Source organism: Leguminivora glycinivorella, chromosome 24 (assembly GCF_023078275.1).
Source record: "Leguminivora glycinivorella isolate SPB_JAAS2020 chromosome 24, LegGlyc_1.1, whole genome shotgun sequence".
In the NCBI taxonomy this organism is placed as follows: Eukaryota; Metazoa; Arthropoda; class Insecta; order Lepidoptera; family Tortricidae; genus Leguminivora; species Leguminivora glycinivorella.
The window spans coordinates 6,890,508-6,914,073 of record NC_062994.1 but is presented as its reverse complement, the minus strand read 5'-3'; the positions used below and the strand labels follow the sequence as shown (position 1 = coordinate 6,914,073).

Sequence of the window (23,566 nt, the reverse complement as noted above, 5' to 3'; positions counted from 1 at the left end):
CACGCAAATATTAGGTTTATACCACAGCCTCATTACCAACCAGACCTTGAAGCTAGATTTCAAGTATCGAATTATTGAATAACATAATATCTATTTAGTCTGAATTAACACATTCAGTATCCAGTAGCGATCTACATCGCAAATTGTTTAGTACGCAAATTTTGTTATGCGATAGGGGGCAGGCAAGTGAGCACACAAGTCGCCTGATGGTAAGCGATCACTGCCACCCATGGACACCTGAAACACCAGACCAGAAGTGTAGGAAGTGCGTTACCGGCATTTAAGATGGGTGCATAGATACGCTCTTTTCTAGAAGGTTTGAAGGTAGTGAAATTGACCCTCTTGACCCACGTGACCCTCTTGGGGCCAGGGGGCCGATTTTTGAGTCTCACTGTCACTAAAATACCGGTTGAAAACGGTGAATTGCCTATTATTTTCAGTGACAATTTTCTAAATTCGAACGCCGTGAGACTCAAAAATCGGCCCCCAGGCCCCGTATTAGCCGAATGGCATTTCTACGACGCGAAACGAGAACAAAACGCCGCGAAAGGTAGTCTGGCTCTGTCGCGCCAATACGCAAGAGCGATAAAGATAGATATCTACGAGAGTTTCGTTTCGTGAGCGTTAGTGCAAAAAAAACCTTAACACGAAACAGAATTGACCAAGACAATAATTAGATTAATTAGCCCTTAGCCTAAGCTAATCTATACACATTTTTGCATACCTACGTAAATGGTTTAGCATGCAAGACTAACGAAATAATTGATTAAATCCTTTGATAGTGAGTCAAAGACACCGGGAGCTAGACTCCGAAAGAGGTAAATCATTTTGAAAACTTTTTAATGGAGGTTCTTTAGAGGTTTTATTAACGAAGCATGTTGCGGGTAGTCTTGCTGTGTGAAGCAACTACGATGAAGTTTGCCCTGTGAGGCTAAGAGTTAATTTATTTCATTATGTTTTATTTTCGTTTTGTTTTTGTTATTTTATAATGTTTTGTTTTCTGGCCAAACACTATCCGAATTCAAATCAACACCTTTGGACTGTGGAGTATATGCCAGCAAACACACATTGACGAGGAAATCGCGACACAAAAATGGAGATGGATTGGATACACTCTTCGGAGAGGGGAAAGAAATAACGCAAGCATTGCTCTCGACTAGAAACCGCAGAATGCAAGCCTTGGCCCCAGGCGCCCTGTCCGCTCATGGAAGCGGTCCGTCGAAAATGAGCTACGAGCGGCTGGTTTGAGCTGGAGCGTAGCCACGAGGGTCGCTGAAGATAGGAAGGCGTGGCGCGAGCATGTGAAGGCCCTTTGCACCTCTGGGGTGGCTTAGAACTACATGATTTATTTTGGTAACTTCTTTGTTCACAACTTTCCTAATAATACTTATACCCCAAGCCTTAGGGGGAGGGACCTTCTTATCGTGTCGAGGTTCCTTTCTTTTTATACAGAAGATGCCCAATAGGCAATATCATTAACAGCCATGAGGGGTTATGTTCCCTATGTATCCCCTTCTCCCTCTGAATTCATCCATGCTACACCAGTTATTTGTGTTTGGCCCAAACTTGGCACGGTTTAAAGTCCTTTAGTCCATTCCGGTATATGGCTGCTATACTCCAGTTTGTCAGAGTAGTAATAGTACTAATACAGTCAAATTTAATCCAAATTGAACGTCAGTAACAAAAATTCCACTTGGAAATACTAGTTATTGATTTTCTAAAAAAAATTACCCCCTTTTCGGAGCTAGCTCTTAGTCTATTCCTTACAAAGCCGGTGATAAGGATCATTTACACCACGATTACAATTCGGTGTAGGAGTGTAAACAAAAACCTGATTTAAGAAACATCGGCTACATAATACCTACATTATTTTTTCAGTTAAACTGTGGAATAAACTGTAACAATAAGTAAATATTGGGGACACCTTACACAGATCAACTTAGCCCCAAACTAAGCAAAGCTTTGTACTATGGGTGGTAAGCGACGATATACATACTTTAATAGATAAATACATACATACTTATATACATAGAATAAATCCATGACTCAGGAACAAATATCTATACTCATCACACAAATAAAGCCCTTACCGGGATTCGAACCCAGGACCGCGGCTCAGCAGGCAGGCTCACTACCAACTGGGCCACAGCGGTCGTTACATGCTATATTTTCGGATGGCTACCCATCCGAAAGGCCAGCAACGCACCTTCAACCCTTCTGATGTTTCGGGTGTCCATTGGCGGCAGTGATTGCTTACCTTTAGGCGACCTATCTGCTCCTTTAAAGTTCAAATTCAGTTTTGACTCTTTGTCAACTTGTCATTATTCAATTTAAGTTAGCAATCTTTGAAACCGGACTTCCGGTTCGAGCGCAATCTTAGCGGTCTCGTGTCTTTTTCTTTTGCTCATTAATGTTGTTTAACCTGTAATATCGATAGCTTATTATGCAGTAAATTAATGTCGTAGTGAGAAGCTGATGAAGAATAATCTCAAAACGCATTTAGCCAATTTTTTGTCGTCTACGGCCGGTAGTTCACGTGCTCTTGTACAATCTAGCTATCAATTTACAAGTGCTAACTCACCGTACACTGTCGTACTTACCGTACCAAAATCACTAATTAATACCTTAACACTGGCGAAATTGTCCCAATAATGGACTGAAGCCATTTAATTAAAAAAAAATCTTTGTAACCAAGTCGTCAGGAAAAAGCCTAGCGTCCACTAGGCTCACCGAGTCTCATTAATTCGCTTTCTGCATTTTTTATGAAACTGCGTCCATTAGCGACGCGGTGAATCGCATTCAAATGTATGAGAACTCGATTCGACGCGGTTCGATTCCGCCTAGGTGGATGCCAGGCTAAAAAATACCAAGGGGCGTTGCCGAATGGCATTTCTCACTTTTCTCACGTCTCGCCAAACGCCTCAGAAATGCAGTCTGGCTCTGTCGCGCCAATACGCGAGCGATAGAGATAGATAGCTTCGAGCTACGAAAGAGATATTATCGTGAGTGTTTGTGCATTCGGTTACGCACACAGAACAGAAGAGCATTTTCTTTTTTTTTTGCCACTTTTATGAAGTGTAATATTTTTGAAAAAAAAAATGCTAATTCTACTGTGATTCTACTTAGAATTACTAGCTTCTTCAATCCTAGTAGTTAAAAAAATTGTCCCATACGATTTTTTCTTATTTTGTTACCATTTTCCGTACATGTTGTATGGGGTAACAAAAGAGAAAAGTAACATAAATGTATGGAAATTCTGGGACACTTTTTGTCTCCCAGTGAGATTGAAAGTACTCGTGATTCTGAGTGCAATTGACCTAAAATTCCCTAAAACAATCAACATTTTTTATTGGCAAAAAAAAAAGAAATGCTCAAAAGCGCTCACATTACAGAACGGGCGCCAACATATTCACATTTTTATGGTGACTAAAATCATAAATTAAATATAACAAGATCATACCATCCCAGGATACATTAAAATGCGACCGCCTACGAACGCGCTCCACCACACATAGATGGCGCCACAAAAAATGCCTTGTTGCCACCGATTATTTGTAGATTGGCATTAAGTGTCAATTCCGAGCCGTAAATCTATGTCAAAAGTGACACTTAACGCCATCTACAAGTATAATCGAAAGCTACAAGACATTTTTTGTGGCGCCATCTATGTGTGGTGGAGTGTAAGCGCGGTCTTAGGCGGTCGCATTTTAATGTATGGGATGGTATGATGTTGTTATATTTAATTTATGCTAAAGCGATGATATGTATTGGCAAAATTGGCTTTGAACACCAAATACGTCAAGTGACTCGCGCGGATACAACTCAATATCAACTGTACCTATTATTTGTAAATACCCTAGTCAAAATATAAGCTGGATTTTTTTATTTATTTTTTCTAGATTCTACATCCAAATAAATGAGGAAGAGATGTACAGACGTAGTGCGAAAAGTTTCACCTTAGTATTCTAACGGAAAGGTAGGTACGAACGTGTCATGCTATTTCAGTACAACACTTACTGACTAATACAAACGTTTCCGGAAAAAAACGAAGGAAAACCTTTTCACACTAGATACAACATTTTTTTGTATCGTTGACGAATATTGTTGTCATAATTCATAATACTCATAGCACACCTCGGAAACTGGCGATCAAATATATGAAAGAGGCGCGTTCCTAGCAAACAGTCTAAGCTACGTGAACGCGTACTATGCTTGTATGAGTGCAGTATGACAGGTCGACTGTTCGCGTTTTTGACAGGCGGTAACTGTGAGGTAACCGAGAGGGGGTGGGCGGCATTTTCAGCGGGGAGCGGGAGTGCCCATACTGTACGCAGTACTCTTTATTATACTGTGCTCAATTCATAGTGTCTTTACACAGTTTATATCTCTTAATTCAGATTATAACTTTTAGAACCTCAGTGTGCGTAGCCGAAAGCTAAACGCACGAAACGCTCACGATAATATCTCTTTCGTAGCTATCTATCTCTATCGCTCTTACGTATTGGTGCGACAGAGCCAGACTACATTTCTGCGGCGTTTCGGTGGCGTTTTGCGTCGCAGAAATGCCATTCGGCTACGGGGCCGGGTTTTTCAATTTGACCCATATCCTTTAGCGTATTTAAACTGCAAAGTGAAATACATGTACCTACGCGAAAAAAGTCTAAGAAAAAAACGTACCTCAGTACCATACAGAAAAAGGTACGGTGGCCTAGATGGCATTACACCTTTGGGGTACGCTCAGCTAAATGGCGCTAATATTAATATTTGACATTTTAAGACATATCAAGCTAAGAATATGGGTCAAATTGTCAAAACTGAGGTTCAAAAGTTTCAAGCCTGTGTCAAGAGATAGCAGTCTATGCACTGTGATTACACATTTTACTTCGACAGTAACTCTCTATAATACTCGATCCTCTTTGATCTTAACGGATATATCTTGGACGACCGGTCTGGCTCAGTCGGTAGTGACCCTGCCTGCTGCACCGCGGTCCCGGGTTCGAATCCCGGTAAGGGCATTTATTTGTGTGATGAGCACAGATATTTGTTCCTGAGTCATGGATGTTTTCTATGTATATAAGTATTTGTATATTATATATATCGTTGTCTGAGTACCCACAACACAAGCCTTCTTGAGCTTACCGTGGGCCTCAGTCAATCTGTGTAAAAATGTCCTATAATATTTATTTATTTATATCTTTGGTATAAGTAGCTTTTTATCGCATCGCATATAAAACTTAAATGATTTGCTTCACTTGAAAATGTCATGTCCCTAAAATGGACGATCAAATGAGTTCACCTACACATAATATTTATTGTATAAGTGATCTACATTTTTATTGAGATTTGCCAAGTAGGATTACCGGCAGATTAACACCTACCTAAAGGTAGTTGCGAGTCTAGATCTAAACAGATACCTGGGCCCAAATATAAACGTATACGTATATCTAGGTGTAACATGAAAAACCAATATTAACAGTATGTTCCTGATCACATTTCGAGAGTAAAAATGTCACATAAACTTTTCTGAGTTTCGCCTAGTTTCCTTATTTTTCTCAGAAACTACCGAACCTATCAAGTTCAAAATAATTTTCCTAGAAAGTCTTTGTAAATTTCTACTTTTGTGATTTTTTTCATATTTTTTAAACATATGGTTCAAAAGTTAGAGGGGGGGGACACACTTTTTTTTCCTTTAGGAGCGATTATTTCCGAAAATATTTATATTATCAAGTTAGGATTGCAATGAAAAAAAAATCATTCCCCACTTTACGTGTAGGGGGGGTACCCTAATAAAACACTTTTTTCCACTTTTTATTTTTGCACTTTGTCGGCGTGATTGATATACATATTGGTAACAAATTTCTGGTTTCTAGTGCTAACGGTCAAGCTGAGTTCCTAGTAGACTACGGAACCCTAAAAATCTATTTCCACTCTATTTTGCCAAGCTGTAAAAATTCACGTCAGTTAGTCGCTCCGTTTTGCCGTGAAAGACTGACAAACAAACAGACACACACTTTCCCCATAAGGATTGTTCACGGTAGGCCCTCCACCCTTTATCCCAGCAGGTAATCGTGCCTTTGACCTATTTCCGCATGCGCAGAACGGCAGGAGAGTATAAATGCGCACGCGCAACTGCACCCGCTATCAGTCTCACGAGAACCGTCGAGAGGATACCACCATGTTCGCCAAACTTGTAAGTACTAGTATTTATAACAATTAGTAATCTAGAACTTAAACTTGGTTCAAAAAATCTCATCTAGAGTTTAGAACTTGAAATAGACTTGATTCTTCCCTTTATCAATGTTTACTAGTAATGACATGGAAGGACCCTTTCCCTATCACAGATCATCCTCCTTGCGTTATCCCGACGTTTGCCACGGCTCATGGGAGCCTGGGGTCCGCTTTGAAAACTAATCCCAAGATTTGGCGTAGGCACTAGTTTTACGAAAGCGACTACCATCTGTCCTTCCAACCCAAAGGGTAACTAGGCCTTATTGGAATTAGTCCGGTTTCCTCACGATGTTTTCTTTCACTGAAAAGCGACTGGCAAATATCAAATGACATTTCGCACATAAGTTCCGAAAAACTCTGTGTACCAAATGTTATATTTTGAGCAATCTCTAGTTAACTGATATCTCTATATTGACTCACTCCTGCACCGATAACATGGTCGCGCGATAGACGATAAAATATCAGGCCGTCCCTATCGCACTTACAAATAGTACGAAAGGGACGGCCTGATGTTATATCATTTATCGCGCGACCAGCACGGGAAGCATGGTCGCGCGATAGACGATAAAATAGCAGGCCGTCCCTATCCCACTACTTGTAAGTGCGATAGGGACGGCCTGATATTTTATCGTCTATCGCGCGACCATGCTTCCCGTGCATGATTGCCTGCCTGAAATTCAATCCCTGCTCATAACATGTCATGATGTCACCTGTCGATAAAATAAATGTTAAAGATTAATCTTAACAAATACGTGCAATAAAGAATTTGTTAACATCCAATAAAACTACAACGTACCTATTGATAATAAATTCATAAGTTCAATCATTATAAAATCAAACAAAACACGCCTGTTAATGATTAAGATGTAGTAACGAACATTACAATTCATTCCACACCTACATACTATCACACTAGCATACAAAGCATTCGCTTATGACCAGTTTAACTTTGACCCTGACTACAAAAACAATATAAGCCAACCAGCATTTTAAGGCACTATTACTATGAGTGAGTACCTTGAGAGACTCCAAGTAGCTGGCTCAAGAATGAGAGGCCTTACCGCGAAACCAGAAGTTGGTACATACATACATACATACCCATACCGCCTGTTGTTACCTAGTTTTAATCGTTTTATTAATGTAATCTCCTTTTAATAAGTGGTGCACAATAAAGTATATATTATTATTATTATTATTATACATACATACATACAATCACGCCTATATCCCATGAAGGGCTAGGCAGAGCACATGAAACTCAAGTTTCAGTGCCACTCTTGGCATATATGGGGTCGATAGAAAACGAAACTGTGACATTATACATAATATATGTTTAGAAGTTGGTACTAATTGAGAATATCTCTCTCTTTTACACTTTTTTATTTTAATCGTATGGCATAGGTACACAAAAACAGGCAGTTATATGAATCACTGATTTAAACTGAGTCTGCTCCGAGACCACGGGGACAATGCCGTCCTTGAAACGTCGGAGGTTAGTGTTTAAAACACAGTGTTTAAAACATAGTAAATACGCGATTAAGTCCCGTTTGCAATTTTAAATAGTTATATGAATGTTAGAGAATACAAATTTTTAAATCTCTTTCACACTAAGTACTAACCCAATTAAGACGCATTAGAGTAACATAAATACCGACAATTTCCTAACTCCGTAAATCTCGAATATTTATAATTTGGGACACATTTTTTTTTCGTCGGGGTCGAATCAGCTCATGATTCTGAAAAGAATGAGCCCAAACACGTCCTGATCTGGTGAAATTGGATATTCGAGATTTATTTTGGAAAACGCCCGGGTACAACCATTGAAGGCACCGGCAGCTTGGGCCCTGTCCCGCTGCTGACGGCAGCCTAGGTTAGGTTTTTTACAATGTGTTTCTATGATGTTTTTTTTGGATGCCTTCTAGTTTTTGTGTTTTTCATACTTTAAATCCTAACCAAATACAAAGGATGCGTACTTAGAGGTCAAATGTAAATAGTCTCGCCTTAAGCGATGTGATTGCATTAGAATAACAATGACAGTTGTCATATAAACCTTGCACCCACAGTGAATAATTTGTATAGTATCCTTGATCATACAATGGGTAAGATGCTATAAGAGTCATAGTCACATACATACTTAATAAATTAATTGATGGCAGTGAACTATATTTAGATAGAAGATTCATTTCATCCTCCTTGCTCATGGAAGCTTGGAGTCGGCTTTGACATCCAATCCCAAAATGTAGCGTAGGCACTAGTTTTTACGTACGCTAAAGCAACTGCCATCTGACATGACATTTCCAGCCCGAAGGGTAACTAGGTCTTATTAAGATTAGCCCGGTTTCTTCACGATGTTTTGGCTTGCAAATATCAAATAACATTTCATACATAAGTTCCGAAAAACTATTTGGTACGAACCGGGGCTCAACTCGAACCCGCGACCTCTATAGAAAGTCACAGGTTCTTACTAGGCTTGTGCCGTTTCGTTCGTTGATCGGAGCGCTCCGATCTCGTTCAATCGCTCCCACGAACTAGTTCGCTCTTTTAGGTCTTTTGCTCATTTAGTTCAGCCAGACCAGCGACCACTGCGGTCGGAAAGATCAGAACGAATGGGACCGAATAGTGTCAAAATGATACGAGTAGTCCACAGATAGTAACATTCCGGGCCGAAAGGTTGTAAGTAACCAAAGTTTAATATGAAAACTAGACTTTTTTTGTTGCTCTGCTAAGTAGCTCTCGCTCTCGCTCGGCGCAGTCACACACTCGTTCTCTTTCCGAACCGCTCGCGCTCACTGATCCTATACTGAACTAAATGAGCAAAGACCGATTCTCAGAGCACGGAAAGATTCAGTTCATTTCGGTCATTGATGGGATTTTATTCCTAACAGTTCATAGTTCGTGAACGACACAAGCCTAGTTCTTACCGCTAGGCCACCAGCGTTTATTGCTGGTCATCATTGATTGACAAATTCGACTGTAACTGCTACGCACTAAATATAGTTGCTCAATGGCCACGCACCGTTTCGCGTGCCGAATTGTAATCGATCCATAATGTGCGTATTGCAAGGGTGTTTCGTAGTTTTCGAGGATTACAATGTTTTAATTAAGTAAGTAATTAATTACTTACCTATGAATGGATTATCGATTAAATCTGCACCTAGTTTTGTTTTAGCTGTAACGTGTTTTTCATCACTTGTGAATTCGAACTTCAGCTCCTTTTTAATGCCTACTCATCCTCCTTTCGTTATCCCGGCATTTGCCACGGCTCATGGGAGCCGGGGGTCCGCTTTGACAGCTAATCCCAAGATTTGGCGTAGGCACTAGTTTTACGAAAGCAACTGCCATCTGACCTTCCAACCCGAAGGGTAACTAGGCCTTATTGGAATTAGTCCGGTTTCCTCGTGTTTTTAATGCCTACCAATATTTTAAAATCAAAACATTTTTTAACGATTTCTATGTATGCCTGAAATATTTACTAAGACCTTGGGTATTTATAGACGATATTTTAGGAGACTAGCGAAATCTTCTACAAACAAGCGGTAACTTCATGTTTCCCAGATCGATATTTTTTCCACTTTTAAATTTAAATTGAATCATGAATATTATTGAATAATATCATATAAAAACAAGGGACAACATAAACCATCGCGATCCTCGCATATACAATATTTTTGATATCAGTCCGGAGCAGGTCAGGCAGGTGTTGGTTACTTTTTCATTCATACATTGTATGTTTAATGATTTATAAACTGACTCTAAACTCTTTATTCCAGATGATCATCTGCGCCGTTGTCGCGGCAGCCCTTGCCCAGGCGAGGGAGTACCCGGCCGGTGTCCACCCAGCAGTGTGCCCCAACTACCCTTACTGTGCCCCTGACGCGTTAGCCAGGCATACTCCTGACGGCATGCCCATTCCCCAATGGAGCTATCCTTACGCTGCCGCTCCTGTGGCTCCTGCCGCGCCAGTTGCTGAGTAAGTATACCCCAGCAGTGTGCCCCAACTACCCCTACTGTGCCCCTGACGCGCTAGCGAGACATACCCCTGACGGCATGCCCATCCCCCAATGGAGCTATCCTTACGCTGCTGCTCCTGTTGCCTCTGCTGCGCCAGTTGCTGAGTAAGTATCTCTTTCGACACAGTAGTATACCTAACTACCCTTACTGTGCTCCTGACGGGCTAACCACGCATACCCTAGATAGCATTCCCGTTTCCCAGTGAAGCTATTCTTATGCTGCTGCCCCTGTAGCGAGTAAGTATCTCTTTTAACCTATGAGTATGCCCCAACTACCCCTATTTTGCCCCTGATGTGCTATAGCTAGACAAACTTCTGTTAGTATGCCTGTCCCTTAGTGAGACTACCCTACCACTCCTATAAGTAAGTATGTATTTTGAAAACTCATGTCAACCCTTACGTCTTAGTTTTTATTTTTCTACCTTCTTCTACTGAATATATCCTCGTGCGTAGCCGAATCCACAAACGCTCACGAAACGCTCACGAAACGAAACGCTCGTAGATATTCTATCTCCATCGCTCTTGCGTATTGGCGCGACACCTTTCTACCTTTCGCGGCGTTTCGTTTTTAACCCCCGACGCAAAAACGACGGGGTGTTATAAGTTTCATGTGTCTGTCTGTCTGTCTGTCCGTCCGTCTGTCCGTCTGTCCGTCTGTCCGTCTGTCTGTCTGTCTGTCTGTCTGTCTGTTTATCTGTCTGTCTGTCTGTGGCATCGTAGCTCCTGAACGGATGAACCGATTTAGATTTAGTTTTTTTTTGTCTGAAAGCTGAGTTAGTCGGGAGTGTTCTTAGCCATCCATGTTTCATGAAAATCGGTCTACTATGTCGCAGTCGGGGGTTTTTTCAAAATTTTAATTTTGTAGTTAGGTTATCGTTTCGCGTCGTAGAAATGCCATTCGGCTACGGGGCATATGTATGCCAGGGGCATGTGCCAGAAAACATATATCACTCTAAACTATACAGGCCATATACCCAGATACCCGGAGCTACTTCTAATACAACATTTTATTCTTGAGCGATTCGTCTTTGTGACACTTAAATAGCTGCGCTCCATTGCTCGCTGACAAATCTTTAATTTGGCTATTTATGAGCGATTTATTAATTATATTAATTTGTCTTTTCAGACAAGGAGGTGCCCGCTACCCCGCCAGTTTCAACCCTGCTCTGTGCCCTAACTACCCCTACTGCTGGTGATTCTACTGACGTTTGGCTACCATAGACAACCTAGAACATTCCCGAACGCTCAACTTTTTAAACTGACTTTTTAATTCTTAACAGCCAGTTCGGATTGTTTATAAATTGTACTGAAACACTGCCATATTTTGATGTAAAAATGTAAATACAGCATTTGGTTTTTATAGAAAATGTGTAAAAATGTAAATAAAAAGTGTTTTTTTATACTTTTTCGTTTTGTTTCTTAATCTAAGTCATCATCATCCTCCTTGCGTTATCCCGGCATTTGCCACAGCTCATGGGAGCCTGGGGTCCGATGGCAGTCGCTTTCGTAAAAACTAGTTCCTACACCAAATCTTGGGATTAGTAGTCAAAGCGGACCCCAGGCTATGAGCCGTGGCAAATGCCGGGATAACGCAAGGAGGATGATGACCCTTACTATCCTTTAGCATATAATAGTCCACCGAGTCCACCAATTGGAACCATAGGCCACTCTACAACCATGTCAAAATGACAAGCAGTAAGAGATTTCTTACAATCTGCCGGCGTATTATGCTTCTAATTTTATCACTTATCCACGTGGATAAAGCATCCGTCACGCTTTGGCAGGTATGTCAGTGTGAGAGTGACAGATGTCTTATCCACGCGGATAAGTGATAAAATTGGAAGCATGATACGTTAGCTGATTTATAACGTCACTATGACATAGTTGTACAGTGGCTTAGGGTTCCAATTGGTTGACTGTATATTGGTCATGCATCGGTGAGCACAATTCAAATCGTATCAATTTACACTTAAAATTACTGCATTATTAAAGCAATAAGTGTAGATTTCATAACTGCCGGCCTGGGCAAAGTGACAATCATTGAATCTACGCAACGATGGAAATGCAGCTCCGTCGAGCCACTACGGAAGCGTTAGCACATGATATAATTACAAGAAAAACATGGACAGACGTTATTTTTAAATCCAATTTCTATTTACTAAGTCAGGTAGAAATAAATAAAGTAATGAATTGACCGTGACGTCATACAATTTGATTCCATATTTAGAAAGTCGTTCGAATTAATTATTTATTATAGTTAAAAAGAAGCTGATTTGACTAGGAGGCAAATAGCCTATATAAATCTTTGGTTGCATTCCGTATAGCGTACCTAGATCTTTAAAACCCTACATAAAAGTCTATTCCCCAAAGCCAGCCCCCGTCACGCTATAACAATGCGTTGCCATGGTTACAAAGCCAAACAATGCGTTTTCAATTTTTTCATTACCGCTCGCATGCGCGGGAAGCTGGCAGTGTAAACCTTTGCGTCAAAATACAGGTGTGAATTTCACGGAAGTTATTCCAGACAACTATTAAAAATTAAATGCATGGTCGTAGAAAAGGTATTGTATGCAACGGTGTTTAAATGAGTCAAAAAATACTCGTGGCATCTTTATTAACACCGGTTGCATAAAATACTATTACAGGTTGTGTACTTTTATTTAGAATATTATATGTATAGGTACTGATTATAAATAATCTCCGTTTAGTTAGTATGTTAGTCGGACAGTAATGTTGCTGGACTATACCTAGCCTAGGTAGGAACAAATCCTGTTCCTAACCTTGGCGCAGTGAAAGTGGAATTTGAAACTTTCCTGCCTGACTACATTACACTAAAGCCTATAGTTTGTCTAGATTATGTCTAGAGTTGTACCAGGCTGAATTTGCAGCGATTTGAACAAACCCGGTCGTGTTGTTTTAAAAGTCATTTTTTAAAGAAATTATGAGTTTATGACGTTTACTTGCGCTGAGCTATCAAAATCGTTTCTAATTTTGGTGGACATACATAAAAAATTAGAGGAAATTGAGTCTAAAATATCAATTTGTACAAAAATACGTACTTACCTACACAAAAAATATAGTTATTTTGAAGAAAAGCATGATCCAGACTCATACGATAGAGATTTAAAACAAAATATATTGTAAGTATGTTGATTTATTTTTGTATAAAACATACTAAGTAATTAGAACACTAATGTAAAGGATTTTATTTACTTTATTTTGTTAGGGTTTTCTTTATATAGACACCAACAGTTACCTAACAATGTAATCATTGAGACTTTTTTTTAATTATGATTGCACATTGTAAAAATAGAAAAATTAAAATTTCATCTGTATGAAGTGAACATTTATTTTTGCTGACCACACAACCACACACTGGAGGTTATGTTAACGCTACAATGTCACAGTATAATTAAGCGCAGTACGGATAGTTGGGGCACGACGCGGGGTCAACGTCGGCGGGGTACAGTGGAGCGGAGGGCATGGCGGCGGGCCTGTAATATTTGTAAAATGTTAGCACAGTATAATGTTAGTGATCATCAAGAACGATTTAATACTGGACTGTCAAAGCCCATACAAAAAAGCGTACCCCTGAAATGTGTGGGTTTTTTAGGCTTAAAACTAGATGGCGCTGTTCTTAGCCTAAAAGGAAATATTTTTGCATGTTTTTATGTTTTATAGGAACAAATGACATATTTCTTTATTTTAAAATCATGATATCATGTCAATGCACATTAATTTGGAAAAATATTTTGTAGGAATCATCGGTGTAGTTACGATAGTATTTAATAGGTGGCGCTAAACAATCGAGGTACGATTCTTAGTATGAAGTATGTAATCCTATATAAATAATCCTTGGTAATCTTCGGGGAATATGTTTAATGAATGCTATATAGCTAGTCAAACAAGTGTGCTGATAGAAAAGTCTGAAGTAAGTTATTATAACGAGTTATTATTGATTGATCTCTCATATGTAGGTACATTTCATCGAAGACGTTTAAGAATGAATTTGTTTAGATAAACCAACGTTTTTCACACTGTGGGGCGCGCCTCTAAGGGAGGATTCTTCTTTAAAGTCAATCTTTACTTACTCAGCAACTGGAGCTACGACCGGGGCAGCCGGCAAAGGGGCAGCAATAGGGTACGGGTAAGGGTACGGGTAGGGGTACGGGGCAGCGTACGCCATCCGTCCGTACGGGATCTCGTACTCAGGGAGGGTGAGGGGGGTGTAACGGGCTAAGAGCTCCATGTCACAGTTGGGGTAGTTCGGGCAGAGGACCGGGCTGATTCCGGGAGGGTATTCGATGGCTAAAGCTACGGCGGCGATGGCGCAGATGAGGATCTGTAATGATAAATAAATGAATATTGGGGGACACCTTACACAGATCAACCTAGCCCCAAACTAAGCAAAGCTTGTACTATGGGTGCTAGGCGACGATATACATACTTATATAGATAAATACATAATTATATACATAGAAAAGGAACAAATATCTGTGCTCATCACACAAATAAATGTCCGTACCGGGATTCGAACCCGGGACCGCGGCTTTGCAGGCAGGGTCACTACGCGCTAGGCCAGACCATGAAAACACTCTTATACGCGAAGACAATCCCAATTATAACCCACTGAATTGGACACCACACACCAACCATATGATACACTAATAAAAATTAACAGTTCTCACCACTTTAGTGAACATTTTTCTAGTTGTCTTCCCAACAGCTGATGACTGAACAAAGACTGATGTTTTCGTCCCAACACCAATTATTTATACTAATTTCTTTAAATAAATAAATTACATATTTCTCTTTCCCTCAAATTAAAACGTAATTAGAGTGACAGAGACACTTGCACAAATGTTCGCGGTAAGTCTATAGAATTAGTAAATCATAATCGCACCGATATTAGGTTAGTTTTTGTTTATTTTTGTAATTAGTGTACGATATACAAAGGTTAAAGAGCTTTAAAGGTAGTTTGCAACTCTTAACGCTATGTAATTGGATTTTTCAATTAATTTAGTGCCTGGTTAAGTACTTCAAATTAACACTAATCGAAATTCTTATTTGTTTGTGGTAACATAAATTATAACCTGTTTCAATTAATTATTATAAACTAAAGACTAAGTAGTAAGTACGTAAGTGATACAGGTGCTTAACGAGAACGAAACAACTTAATTTAAGGGTAAGTACACATACCTACACTATATGCATTAAACTAACGCCATCGCTAGTTTTACCAAAAGAAGTAAATAAATAAATAAATAAATATTGGGGACACCTTACACAGATCAACTTAGCCCCAAACTAAGCAAAGCTTGTACTATGGGTGCTAAGCGACGATATACATACTTAAATAGATAAATACATACTTATATACATAGAAAACATCCATGACTCAGGAACAAATATCTGTGCTCATCACACAAATAAATGCCCTTACCGGGATTCGAACCCAGGACCGCGGCTCAGCAGGCAGCGTCACTACCGACTGAGCCAGACCGGTCGCCAGCTAACAAGAAACTGCTCAAATTCCACTAAACTTCATAGCAATTAAAGAGTGACAAAAAAACTAAATTGTGATATTACTGTGAAATGCTGTCGCCCTACACTACAACTTACATACATACATACAATCACGCCTGTATTCCATAAAGGGGTAGGCAGAGCACATAAACTACTCAAGTTTCAGTGCCACTCTTGGTAAAAAGAGGTTGAAAGAAAACTAAAATTGTGACATTACAGTGACAGGTTGCCAGCCTCTCGCCTACGCCACAATTACACTACAACTTATTAAGCCCATTTTATCCCATAGCGGACATCTCCGCAGGAATACTTATAGCTTTAATAAATTCATTAAATATATCATTAATTCAATTAAATAGGTGCATCTAATGAAGACAAGAATGTAGTAAAAAGAAACGATGTAATTAGTAAAAAACTTGATTTAAAATTTGCTACCAATTAGGCATTATACCTACTACTATTCGAATTATCAGTAATATAAATAGCTATTCATTAATTGAGAAATTATCAGTCTCACTCCAACAGTCGAGAAAATACTAGCACCATGTTCACCAAAGTGGTAAGATCAACAAAATTTCGAATGCTCAATAACTACAAGTACTCGTATTGAAATTTAAATACTGAAATACACACTAACATAAAATATATCGTCACTACTTTGAAAAATAATCGTATCTCATACTGATACTCAAAGTTAAAACTTAGTAACTCTAATGTGCACCCCTCACATAGTTATTACATTTGTCTTTTCACTGGCAGAAGAAGATACAAGTTTTTTTTTCTTTCAAACATACATACAATCACGCCTGTATCCCATGAAGGGGTACAGGGGGGGGCCTGTATCCCATGGGGGGTCCCATGAGGGGGGGGGGGTCAAAGAAGTGACGATATCCTGGTTTATGGGACAAAAACATACCAGGCACCAGTTAGTGCACCTAACCTTCTCATATTTTCCGTTTCCGGAAACTGCTTACTGTTTTACTTGCATACAAAATACTTATGTAGATAATTATGTGTGTACCATGAATAAATTTACCACATCCAACTTACCTTATCCATTCTCAATCCACAGCTCGTCATCTGCGCCCTCGCCGCCGTGGCCCTCGCCAACGACTTCCCCCACGGCATCCACCCGGCGATCTGCCCAAACTACCCTCTGTGCGACCCGGCCGTGCTAGCCCGCCATACCCCAGAAGGGATCCCCATACCCGACTGGGATCTCCCGGTTGTCCGCTCAGCTGCCATGCCTGTTTTTGAGTAAGTACTCTCTAGCCACAGCTCTCTTCAGCTCTCTTGAAACAGAGACGGCTACACTCGTTGGGGCACGTGCACAGGATGGAGCCCTCTCGTTTGCCACGTAAGACTCTCCTGAGCGAAATAGCGTATGCTAAACGATCGGTTGGGCGACCCATGCTTCGTTTTAAGGACAGTGCGAAGCGTGATATGTTGTCCTTCCGGATCAATCCTATCGACTGGGAAATGGAAGCTGAGGACCGCGATCACTGGAGGAAGACCCTGGGTGAAGGAGTAGTTGCACACGACCAAGCATGGTTTGACCTTCTTCACTCTAGGCGAGAATTAAGACACCAGCGCGCTAACCAACCTCTGTCACTGGACACGGCAACATTCTCCTGCCAGCTTTGCGGTCGCTGCTGCCGCTCTCGCATTGGGCTCACTAGCCATTTGCGGAAGTGCCGCAATCTAATGGACGCTCGTTAACCCATCATATTATTGATGTTAGAGGCCATTGATGATGATGATGACTCTCTAGCCACCTTCTGTAGCTAAACAGAGATAGCATTACGTTGCGCTCTCTATGTCATACAACCAGCCATCCTGAGCCGCCTGCCATACCCTAGATGGCATGCCCATACCCGACTGGGACCTCCCGGTTGTCCGTTTAGCTGCTATGCATGCTGTTGAGCAAGTACTGTTCTCTCTAAATGCTATACCCCGGACGGGATGCCTAATTCACCTCCTATGGGGGTGGAATGGGGATCCAAAGTTTATATGGGAAAACAAGATTATATTAGCACGCGGGCGAAGCCGAGGGAAATATAGGAAATCTAAAATCATTTACTAACTTTTTTTTTTACAGAGCTATCCGGTACCCCGCGGACTTCGACCCCGCTCTGTGCCCCAACTATCCGTACTGCTTCTAAATCTACTGTGACAACATAGGCCGTGTCATTCATAATGGCGCGTGGTTTTCTGTGCGTAATTGTAAAATGATATAAATTGTGATGTAAATTGTAAATTCGTTTAAAATTTAACTTTTCGTATGTATAAAAAGTACAAACAAAAGAAAACAAAATTCCGAAAGAAGATGTAAATAATAGGTAACAAAAATTGGTTAGTATTTTTATCAATGAAGTTGAATGAAGCAAAGAATAGGAGAGTGGAATCCATACACCGAGGAGAGGTTACATTTGTACGATTTAAACGAAGTTCATCTACATTTTGTAGTATTTGACAATATACATTTACCAAAAATAGTATATCTGTGTTTCATTTACCTATTTTATTTAACTAAGCCCGCTCCGTTACAGTATTCTAAATCTAAAATAAGTAAAATAACCAAAGGAACTGAGGAGCCACTTTTTTTTATACAGAAATTACAACTATTAACAGAAAATAATAAATATTATTATGGCAAAAGAAAGTTAAACCCGAAACGCACCCACGCTTTCACGCTGACAGATAGGTAATTAAAAAGTTATACTACAACTTTATTAATATCCTCGATAGCAGCGCCACTGTCTACGCATAGAAGTTAAGTTGTATAGAGAAAGTTTAGTTCCGAAATTGGCCACAGTTCTTTTTATGTTTGTGGCGCGAAAATTTATGGTGTTCATATTTTTTTCCGCTATTATTTTAAAGTGTTGTAAAGTCCGTATTGCTAATTTGTGTTGGTAATATCAGAAGATTTAATGCAGGTTCATTGAAATGTTATTGAGAAATAATAGGCTTGTTTTAATAATTATAATTGAATTTGATATTGACTAATAAATTAAGATTTGTTTTACTTGATTACTATATTGGTACTGTCACTTGACGGTAAGCAGACACTAGCGTATAGACACCTGAAACTCCAGAGGTGAGGTGTCACATGCGCGTTGCCGACGCTGAAGCACTGCACCCGCGTTGAGCTTCGGCAACCTTAGTCACAGCCGTCGCAGGCAGGAAGACAGCAATTTCTGTCTGTATTGTTCCTTGGCCATCTGTCAGGTATTTAGAAGTAACCTACCTACTTAATTACGAAGTTGTAATCTTCAAATACCTGTAATACCTGTGTAAGTGTGTAGTTGCCTTTTTACAATGGTACTAACTTGTTTAAAAAACTCTTTGATTTGATTTTAAAAAATTGAAATTGATTGATATCCGAACAAGCAAAAGATCCTAAAATATAATCACGAGCGTAGCGAGGCTACCGAGTAATAATAGCAAAATAGCTATAAAATTCAACTTATCAGTTTTTGAACTATCAAAATGACAGTCCACTTAGTGAAAATTCACATTGGCAATGAACTATCAACAATGTAAGTATACATTTATATGCTGACAAAACTCATAATCTTAACTCTGACTCTAAAAGATAAAGCCTCAAATTATGTAAAGTACATATTAATTAGGTACTGCTACCGATAACGACCTCACGTTAAAGCTATTGCAATCGCTGACCTACTTCAGGAGAAAACTAGACGTAGGGACGTTGTGCTAGTTCCGTCTAGCGTTAGTTTTCATCCACTTCACGAAGTTTTATTTAAAAATAGAATAATTTTATTACAACATTTAATGTTCATCAATCCAACTGGTACAAGCTCGTTTGATTCTTCGAAAAAGTATAGCAAAATTGTATTGTATATATCTACAAGAGTTTAAAGTTATTTCATATTAATTTTAACTTCAAGTTTTAAGCTACCCATTTCTCAAAGCTGAAAGTTACAAGTTACAAGTGGAAGTCTCCTTTCAACTTGTCACATAGACAGTGACTATTACTTGTAAATTGTAACTTGTAGTTTCGAAAACTGGGCCACTGGTAGAATTTTCCTGTAAATTATGAATAATTGATGATTTTGAATAATAAATATTAAATAAATCGATGGATTTTTCACCGTTCACCTACACGAGCTTAGACTGTGTGCTAGGAACGCGCCTCTTTCATAAATTTGATCGCCAGTCTCCGAAGTATGGCATAAGGCAGACGAACATACAATCTTCGTATTTTAGAGTCTTCGTTTCGCGCTAGGCTTGCAGAATAATATAAATGTTCGTCCACGTCAGGTCATGAAGGAAATTTCATTTTAAATTAATAAACCATAATCATAAATACGCCATTTTTGGTTTCGTCCGTGTTCAACTGATCTTTAAAATGTTGTAAGAATTTTTATGTTGAATTCTTTCTTTATGTGTACGGTATGTAGAATGCATGTCAACCTATGTTAAGAACGCTTAACATTCATTAATATTAACATTCATTAACATTTAGACGAGCATTGTAACTTTAACATTCATGTTGAAAATGTCTGTAAAAAATTGAATAAATTTATTTTTCCACTCCGAAAGTTACGAGAATCGGTATCGCGTGAGGCAGCCCTTGTAGCATATCATGGCTACGTAATGTCTGTTCTCCTATATGGACTTACCATATGGGGTAACTCCCCTGATATTCAAAAAGCTTTTGTTAAACAAAAAAAATGTATCAGAGCTATATTTTCACTTAAGCCACTTGACTCTTGTAAACCCATATTCGAACATCACAAACTTTTGTCTTTGCCTTCGTTATATATATACGAAACAGCTGTATTTGTGCACAGCAATCAAAATTATTTTAATAAAAACTATGAGGTTATAACCTACAACGACCGGATATCCAGACAAAAAGACCTATTGAGTGTACCTAAAGCCCGCTTGAAACAAACAATGCTTAGTCCATATTTTATGTGTGTAAAAATATATAATAAGCTTCCTATGAACATAAAAAATCTACATCTCAATCAGTTCAAAACTGCTCTGTATAACTGGTTATGCGATCACAATATTTATTCCATTAATGAATTTTTAAATCTTTAATGTAATTATTAATAATAATTATGCATGTTTGGCTAAAACTTGTAAATAGGCTAGGTCTTTGTATTTGGTGGACTGATTAACATCAATCCGCCAGAAATACATAAAATTTGCATGCTTGTTTAAGTAGAATATGGAGAACATGTCATTATATTATACCAACCCTATGTAACCCGTATTCCGCAAATAAATTCATTTCAAATTCATTTCAATTCATTTCATTTCAATAAAAAGGAATTCTTCATACAATTCAATGAAAACGTCGTTACAAAAACATACGGTCCAATGGGTGATCAGCAGTAATTGTAACCTATGGAGACCTGTAGCTGTAGAGATGTTTCATTTACCTAAGAGCGTTGCGGACTCTAACATCGTACCTTCGTTGAGCTGTGACAACCACATTACAACACTACACTACAGGGAGTACACTACAGGGAGTGTACAAGTTTCTAATAGGGTGGCAACGCGCTTGTGACACTGTTTGAGTTGCAGGCGTCCATAGGTTACGGTGACCGCTTTACATCAGGCGGGCCGTATGCTTGTTTGCCACGGACGTAGTATAAAAAAAAAAAAACTCACCGTAAGTACCACAAATTATTAGTAGGATCAGTGCACGTTCCTTAAAAGATGGGAAGAAGTTTATAAAGACTTTTCATTATAAAATGTTCCATTTTATAGCAACTAGCACATTGCAACTTACCACTAGGAAGAAGTTTGTATGTATCTTTGTATTTATCTTTATACAGTCTATTTGGATATATCCAATTGAATCAATTTGGTTATTTGATGAAGAAAGTTTCTTCCCCTAATTGTGACGAATGTGGCGTGTTAGAATATGTTTATCATGTTATAATGGAATGTGTCCGAAACGAAGCTGCTCGGATTCAACTGGCTTATTCGGACCATTCTACTTACTACATACTATGTTTTGATGTTGGGGGCTGCAATAGCGTTCTGGTTCTGGCTTCTCCGCTGTCGGATGCCGCCATTGCGATATTTTATTTATTTATTTATTTGGGAAACATACAGCACATAATAATACATTAAGGTAAACAAACATAGTTAACTCATAAGCCAAAACAGTTTCCACTTATAGCTATTACAGAATTCTTTGCTCTGAAAAATAATACAAGTAAAATAAAAATAAAAAGTTGACTTTAACAAGCAGGAATAAATAGTTTTACATGCATGATTAAAGTAAAGTAAAGTATTCAATCACAAATTTAGAATTTGGAAATGAATATGAATATACAAATCTACAATGCAGCAATATTGCAGCTTGTGAGAAAGGCTAGCTATTTGTAATAGAATAAGTCAATTGTAAGACAATACAATTATATGTTGATTTTTACGGAGCGACATGTTCACTTCGGTGAGAAGCTCTTAAATAAAGATTTTAAAAAAAATCTCTTGCTTTAGGACAAATTTTCATAAAACGACGCACCTCAATGTTAAACGCCCAATTTCCCAAAAAAAGGCACACAGACCACTAATTGAAGACCGTAAAAACGCCGTCGTGATAAATCACTTTCACATCACTGATAATAATTGACACCTTAATTTGCAAACTGCAACCTACAGTCCATAAACCCAAAATCATATAAAAACCTACCTTATTCCTTTACCACACGGTTGAGAGGTTATTTGAATAACTGTAAGGTATAAAGTGGTATGTTTTTGGCGGGAAATGTCATCCGTCCGCCATTTTTGTGACGCGGCGCATCGGGTGGGTCCGACCTTGGGAAGGTCTTTTGACAGGTTATCGATGATGGTGTAATGCTGAATGTAACCATGTAAAACTTTGTTGAAGCTGAAGTTAATGTGGCCACTCAACTCAAGCTGGCCCCGTAGCCGAATGGCATTTCTCCGACGCCAAACGAAAGCGATACGCCGCTGGCTCTGTCGCGCCAATACGCAAGCGCGATAGAGATAGATATCTACTAGCGCTTCGTTTCGTGAGCGTTTCGTGAGCGATTGTGCCATTCGGCTAGCCACCCAGGTCATACTATACATTATTATTCTATTTCAGTTTTATTTAACACAAAATACTAATACTACATTTCACCACACCAACCGGTAAAGGCTCTCTTGATTCTTATTCTGATAGCAAAATTGCATTTTACCCACAAGAGTGGAACGTAATTTCATACTTGATGTCTTAAGCTGGCTGGTAGAGTTTACCTATTAATGATGGTTTTGAATCGTAAATATTTATTAATAAATTGATGTACCTATTTCATTTATTTTGAGGTTTTACAGTTAGTGCTTTCTTTGTTTTGATGTGGTGAAAAATGTAGTGTTTTACTCAGGGCCTAAAAATTTTTAACCTCTCCTTGCTACGCTCGCGGTTCAATATTGGAATCTTTCGCTTGCTTATTGGCACGTGCCATTAATAGTTATTTGTTATACAAGGGGGCAAAGTTGTATTTTAACGCCGAGTGTGGAAATGAAAAACGAGCAAGTGAAAGGATTCTACAGTTGAACCACGAGCGAAGCGAGTGGTTCGAGAATAGAATCCTGAACTTGCGAGTTTTTTAACACACGAGAAGTAAAATACATTTGCACCCGAGTGTAACACAAAACTTTTCCCCTCACTGTAGCGAGGAAACTACAACGCACAAAATGTGTTTATCACTGCTTCCAGTAGTTCCACGACCAGGTGGTAAATCATCTTTATTACTAGATTCACCTACTTTTATCAATTTTAAAGCAGTTAATTTGACTTTATTCAA

The 23,566-nt window shown here is 39.1% G+C and overlaps 3 protein-coding genes across 3 annotated transcripts; 2 read left to right on the top strand and 1 right to left on the bottom strand.

Annotated features, from left to right (window-relative positions):
- The first annotated feature begins 6,128 nt into the window (after window positions 1-6,128).
- On the top strand, window positions 6,129-11,636 carry LOC125238775 (cuticle protein 1-like). Its single transcript, XM_048146211.1, has 3 exons — window positions 6,129-6,190; window positions 9,999-10,198; window positions 11,365-11,636. The coding sequence occupies exons 1-3, from the start codon at window positions 6,176-6,178 to the stop codon at window positions 11,432-11,434; spliced, it is 285 nt and encodes a 94-aa protein (XP_048002168.1). The 5' UTR covers window positions 6,129-6,175; the 3' UTR covers window positions 11,435-11,636.
- Window positions 11,637-13,538: 1,902 nt separating this feature from the next.
- Window positions 13,539-15,094, bottom strand: LOC125238774 (cuticle protein 1-like). The gene is made up of 3 exons (XM_048146210.1): window positions 14,927-15,094; window positions 14,330-14,580; window positions 13,539-13,732 (listed from the first exon to the last, which is right to left on the bottom strand). The coding sequence occupies exons 1-3, from the start codon at window positions 14,939-14,941 to the stop codon at window positions 13,651-13,653; spliced, it is 348 nt and encodes a 115-aa protein (XP_048002167.1). The 5' UTR covers window positions 14,942-15,094; the 3' UTR covers window positions 13,539-13,650.
- A 1,110-nt stretch (window positions 15,095-16,204) lies between these two features.
- LOC125238776 (cuticle protein 1-like) lies at window positions 16,205-18,105 on the top strand. Its single transcript, XM_048146212.1, has 3 exons — window positions 16,205-16,323; window positions 16,837-17,021; window positions 17,863-18,105. The coding sequence occupies exons 1-3, from the start codon at window positions 16,309-16,311 to the stop codon at window positions 17,924-17,926; spliced, it is 264 nt and encodes an 87-aa protein (XP_048002169.1). The 5' UTR covers window positions 16,205-16,308; the 3' UTR covers window positions 17,927-18,105.
- The last annotated feature ends 5,461 nt before the right edge of the window (window positions 18,106-23,566 follow it).

Excerpts from the sequence above, each read along its gene's own strand:
- LOC125238775 (XM_048146211.1), top strand. Across the intron at positions 10,199-11,364 it reads CCTGCCGCGCCAGTTGCTGA|ACAAGGAGGTGCCCGCTACC; the intron begins GTAAGTATACCC and ends TTGTCTTTTCAG.
- LOC125238774 (XM_048146210.1), bottom strand. Across the intron at positions 13,733-14,329 it reads GTCGTAGCTCCAGTTGCTGA|GCCCGCCGCCATGCCCTCCG; the intron begins GTAAGTAAAGAT and ends CAAATATTACAG.
- LOC125238776 (XM_048146212.1), top strand. Across the intron at positions 17,022-17,862 it reads GCTGCCATGCCTGTTTTTGA|AGCTATCCGGTACCCCGCGG; the intron begins GTAAGTACTCTC and ends TTTTTTTTACAG.